Source organism: Phragmites australis, chromosome 3, assembly GCF_958298935.1.
Source record: "Phragmites australis chromosome 3, lpPhrAust1.1, whole genome shotgun sequence".
In the NCBI taxonomy this organism is placed as follows: Eukaryota; Viridiplantae; Streptophyta; class Magnoliopsida; order Poales; family Poaceae; genus Phragmites; species Phragmites australis.
The window spans coordinates 11657867-11663434 of record NC_084923.1 but is presented as its reverse complement, the minus strand read 5'-3'; the positions used below and the strand labels follow the sequence as shown (position 1 = coordinate 11663434).

At 52.8% G+C, this 5568-nt stretch overlaps 1 protein-coding gene across 1 annotated transcript; it reads right to left on the bottom strand.

Annotated features, from left to right (window-relative positions):
- Positions 1–2503: 2503 nt before the first annotated feature.
- Positions 2504–4977, bottom strand: LOC133912149 (uncharacterized). Its single transcript, XM_062354746.1, has 3 exons — positions 4049–4977; positions 2987–3568; positions 2504–2846 (listed from the first exon to the last, which is right to left on the bottom strand). The coding sequence occupies exons 1-3, from the start codon at positions 4904–4906 to the stop codon at positions 2745–2747; spliced, it is 1542 nt and encodes a 513-aa protein (XP_062210730.1). The 5' UTR covers positions 4907–4977; the 3' UTR covers positions 2504–2744.
- Between the last annotated feature and the right edge of the window lie 591 nt (positions 4978–5568).

Below are 5568 nucleotides of genomic sequence, written 5' to 3'. Positions count from 1 at the left end.
CCCATCATCGCCAAGGGTTGGTTGATTCTGAAGATAGTCCAAGATCTGATCCATTCAGGTCATTCCCAAATTGAGCAGGGTGACCACATGATGGCCATTTGAGGTTGACGACACCGAAGGAAGCGTTGCCTCCAAAAGTGTTGCCTCTGGTGCTCTGTTTCCAAGCAGCCCATCCTTCCACATTGGCCGGACCGTGGTGGGTGGTTGTGTGAATATTTTTTTCAAATACTCTGACAAGGGCATGCATGCAAGAAGAGGCTAGACATGCCAGCTCATTGGCTAGGAAGTTGTCCTTGCGAGGGACATGCTATACTTCAAAATTGAATGAGCGTTGATTTAGCTTTCTTACTTCGGAGAGGTATGTAGCCATCGTCTGGTGGGCGTTTTACCCCTCGTGTAGATGCTACTCGTATTCCAGATAAGAGCCCCTCACATTCTGCAATACTGTTTGGTAGCCTAAAAATATAATTGAAATGTGTACCTGAAGGTGTCGCTGGCTTGTGGGGTTGAGATCGCTATAGCCCCGAGTCCGTTCAACGTGCACGCCCTGTCGACATGTGTGGTCCTGTGCCTATACGTCTCTGGTCGTAGAAAACCCTCACCGCTCGACGACCAGTAACGCTCTCGCGATCTATAGGGGTAGCTGCAAAATAGAGCAATGGCTCCTCGTTTGGTCGAGGAGTGGTCCATACATAAGGAGAAAAGGGTCACCTATTGAGATCTTGGAAGGGTGTCCCTGTTCTTGGTATGCATCGAAAGTGGTTGTTCTTTCTACCAGAAACTTAAAGAGCGGAAGACCCTTTTTCCTATCCTCGAGATGACGCTGCTCAAAAGGCGCTACACCCGATTAGTTTCATGGTACCCTCTTACCTGTTTGGTGATCTTGCCTGACTGATAGCTCTGGTTGAGGTCATGCAACTATGGCACTAACGACGAACCATCCAGTACTGCTACTGGTAGGAGGCTAGGAAGAATTCGCACGGTCCGCAAATTCTATGCACGCGTCATGGCCTCATAGTCGAGCTACCGAGTGTGGAGTGGGGACATATCGCAGTGGGGGGGGGGAGCATCCGACATTTGCGCGGCGTAACCGCCTTGGTGATGCCACCACCAAAGACTGTGTCCTCAGCGGCAGCTCCTCCGGGCGACGTTGTGGTGGTTAGGGTTGTGCTAGAGCCTTCTCGTGTCCAGCACCGTCTAGATCCTTTTTGGGTGCGTGGCCTAGGGATCATTGCCGGCGCCTGGAACAAGGGAGCCTCCACTGCCCTCCGTTGCATGAATTATCATGCAAACTTCCCGTTGAACTTCAGAGCCTTTGGACTCGGATTTAGTGTCCCATTCCTAAGCACACCAAGCTCATCTGGGTTGTATCCCATGGCGAACACCTCGCGGTGACCGAGGTCCTCAGAATCGGACTCAGCGGTTGCCGTGGATTCGACCATGGCTAGCTAAATCTAATCTCCAACACTTACCGAAACGTAGAAACAAGCCCCCTACCTGGCGCACCAACTATTAAGGGTTAGTCCCTGACAACGATTCCAGAGTGTACCGGTCGATAGCGCATGAACAATGCTTGCGGTGTGCGTGTGTTTATGACGAAGTTAAGAATACAGGGAGTATCCAAGTTCAGGCCTTCCAAAGGATAACAACCCTACTTTCTGTGTATTTTATTATCAGTGTTTGTGAACTGGGTACAGATGAGTCCCTTCTTTAATGCTAGACCCGCTCTCCTCTTTATATACAAGAGGAGAACTTACAAATGGGCCTAAAAGCAGTCGACCTATCCCCTCTAAACCTTCCACTCTTAGGCTATTATAATGGCCGATGCATGGCTCTTTTTGCCGTGATGAAGCTGCTGAGCCCGTCCTATCCGCTGGACACCTCCACGCTTACCTCACCCTGGTCAGTCGATCTGCCCTGTCACATCATCGGTCTCACACGCACGCCTGTAAAGCAGCCTAACACGCCCGCACGTCTGCCCCGTAACGTTTAATGCTACGGGACAAGACATGACACCTCTGCACCGGCTACGATGTGTCCGCTTGAGAGGAGTGCATAGGGAAGGAAAAAACACTTTGAGTGGAAAATATTTAATGAGAATGGATTGGTTTGGTGAGTATATGTCCCGTGACAAGTGAAGCGGAATCTCCTTACGTTGTAAGGATCCTAGTAGCAAAGAAGCGGATTGGTTGTGTGGTGGGACCCTGGTCTGAATTTTCTTTTATCAACTAATATTAGCTGGTATGGGTCCTCCGAATGGGAACCCCAATTATGTACACCGATAAGCCTAATCGCGAAGGCACGGACTGGTCGCGCGGTGGGATCCTTGTAAAAAATTCTCCTGTCAACTAATATTGGCTAATGTGAGCTCTTAGAACGGAAATAACTATTCTATACACCGATAAGTTGTTAGTTATACAGGGAGATCAATAAACTCTGAAGAACTTAGCAGTGGAAGGTGTAATGTTCATTTAAAATCTGCAAACTGTGTAGGCGTTGGATCTCTAACGAAGCTGCTATAACATGGACATTCTCTGACAAAAGAACAAAAGGATAGATAAGTTTTCTAAATATATTCCGTATATCTTCTCGTTTCCAGACGAATCGATGATACTGCGACCACAGAGGTCTCGTTCAGCAGTTCGCCCGCATCGAGGCTGCGTAAACGAGACAAAACAGGACACTTCCTACTAGTACCACACAAGTAAACGAACGAAATCAAATGGATACAGCTGGTAATTTTCCTATACCATTGCAGCTGCCTCATTGGGTTTACACTCGTATATCTTGACGAGCAAAGCGTCCTCCTTCGCGCTCTGCGCTTTGCAACATTGCCTCCGTGGAGCCTGAGCCGAAATCATGGTCCAAAACAATACAAAAAACAAGGTCAGCAGTACCACCACAAGATTAGCCACACAGTTAATCAGTCACAGCTTCTATAAGTTCAATTATGACATGAGCATGCATACAGCATAAGTACACGTACCCGCTTCCAAATGGCAGGGTCCATCTTGAGCGCGAGCACCTGGATCGTCTGCACCTTTGCGGCCGCGTCGAAGCCGGGGCCGTTGCAGGAGTCGCTGCTCACCACCTCCGGCACGTACTCCGTCAGCGTCCAGTTCTGCCCGGCGGCCGGGGCCGGGGCCGATGGCTCCTCCGTGACACGGTCCAGGTAGAACATGATGGGCTGCCGGTGGCACGGCAGCGCCGTCGCGTTCCTCGTGTTCACCGTGAACGGCCCCTCCGGCGACCCGGACCATGCGCGGAACGTGCGGAGCGGCGTCTGCAGCTCGTGCGGCGGGACGGCGGACGGGTAGAGGTGGACCATGTAGCCCCAGGAGACGGACACGGAGAGGGTGAACCGATTGCGCGAGCGCCAGTAGCAGATGGACTGCTGCAGCGTGCGGGTCGGGTCGCGGCGGGACGCATCGACGAGGGACCTGACCGCGTGCAGTCGCTTGAGCGAGTTCGGGGAGATCGGATTGAGGCGGTCGACGTGGTGCAGCGACACCAGTGGCGCGACCGGGTGCGCCGCGAGGAGGCCGTACACGTGGCCCTTCAGGTCCAGCTGCAACGTACGTAACGAACCAAGGTATGAGTGAGCGAGTGAATTGCGCTTGTTCTGTAGCGCTTTTGTGCGGTCCGGTTTCGTCCAGATCAACTCCATTGAACGGTGTGTTTCTGCCTCTACCACAACCAACAACCACTTGCTTGTCAGGTTTTAGTGTTAGCCCGTTGGCCTGATCCGCGCACAGATATGAGCCATAAGTAAAATACACGGTGGTTCAGATAGAAGCAAAGACCATTCTGACACGTTTTGGATGGTGAAAAGATATTTGCCAGCAAAATGACATGAACATTGCAACCGCAGGGGTTTTGGAGGACGGAGGTTTGCATCTCCTTTTCTCCGGGCATGAATCGTGACAAGTATCTCACGTTAGGATGTGGAAGGCCCAACGACAGGTAAATCGAGTTCACACTTCACTGTGGGCGTGAGGTAAACTGTTGCATTGCTAACTCAAGGGGACTGACAGCTGTAGGGTATTACCTGGTGGAAACCGGGCTCTCTGGTCAGCGGCACGCCGATCTCGGCGAGGCAGGCCTGCACGCGGTGATCACTGCCGTACAGGTCATTGTAGCGGTCGAGGCAGCCGTCCATGATCCTGGAGAGCGCCGCGGCGGCCGGGTAGCTGATGGCGTACCCGCCGCCGCCGAACGCCATGCTGTACGAGTGCGCCACGTTCTGGCCCACGCTCTCGGAGGACGACCCGACGTAGTACATCTCCCGGTGGTCGTACTTGTCCAGCACGGCCACCAGGTTCTCCGGGAAGAACACCGTGTCGTCGTCGCCCATGACCAGCCAGCGCACCTCGCTGGCGCCCTCTTCCCGCCTCGCGGCCTCGGCCGTTTCGTAGGCCTCGACCACCGCCTGCACCATCCGCGCCGCGGCGGCGTGTTCCTTGCCGAACCGCGCCACGTTCGGCCTCAGCACGCGGTAGGGTGGCCAGGCCGGGCGCCAGTGGCCGGAGGGCTCCTCGTCGAGCCAGACGTGACCACGCATTGCCCCCGGCCGCCACCACAGGCTGGTGTACACCCGGCGCTTCCCCCACGTGGCGTTGGACGCGCCGATGAGGAAGACAATGTGGGCGAGAGTAGTCGGCGAACGAGTGGCAATGGCGGCGGCGGGCGCAGGAGGAGGAGGAAGAGGCTCGCAAAACGGGCATCGCAAGAGGTCGCCGTCGACACTGTTCCGGGAGAATAAAGCGAAGTAGGCGAAGTATGAGAGGGAGAGGAGCATGAGCGCGTACAGAGAGCGCCGGAGCCAGCTCCACCTCGCGTTCTTAACGTCGGCGTCGGAGAAGACGTCCGCCACGGCGGGGACGTGGCAACTGATGCGATGGAGCATCTCCAACGGCGATTGAATTTTGTTGCGACCTTTCTCGTATCCCCAAATTTAGGACAGAGACTTATATCTCCGTTACTTTACCTAGGGCTGTTTCTGCTTCCGACTTTTGTTTCCATTAGAAACCTAAATAAACGGATTTATTAAAAAATAATTTAAAAAAAAATCAGAAACCTACTTTTGAGGTAATAAATTTGAAACTGAGAAGTTAGTTGAGAGTAGTTTTTTTTGAAGTAGTGTGTTGAGAAGCTAAAAAATTGTTAACGGCTAAAATTCAAAAATAACTTTTCAGAAAAATTAAAAGCACAGCTTTTCAGAGAAAATAAAAATAGAAGCTCAAACAAATATGCCCCTAGTATTTGTTGTACCACATACTCCATTCATCACAAGATAGGGGATGTGGCTATTTCGCGTGCGCCTGCGCGCAAACCAACCAGCAACTTTCCGACAACAAAGCGATAACTAGCGCCCGCGTGACGCACACGAGCAGCCTGTCCTTGTGACGCACATGGGGCAGGGTGGAACCATTGTCGAGCCCACTCACTTCAGGAGTAGGCCGCGTGCGTGCGAGGTCCACGTGGGCGGGCACTCGGTGTAGCTAGGTCTTCAGGTATTGTTGGGGAAGTATATGTGTATTGAGTAAAGGGGTGCCTTGACTAACGGGT

Coding starts and splice junctions, on each gene's coding strand:
- LOC133912149 (XM_062354746.1), bottom strand. CDS start 4,906: ATGCTCCATCGCATCAGTTGCCACGTCCCCGCCGTGGCGGACGTCTTC. Junction 3,569..4,048: donor GAGAGCCCGGTTTCCACCAG/GTAATACCCTAC, acceptor CGTACGTTGCAG/CTGGACCTGAAGGGCCACGT. Junction 2,847..2,986: donor ACCCTGCCATTTGGAAGCGG/GTACGTGTACTT, acceptor ATTTCGGCTCAG/GCTCCACGGAGGCAATGTTG.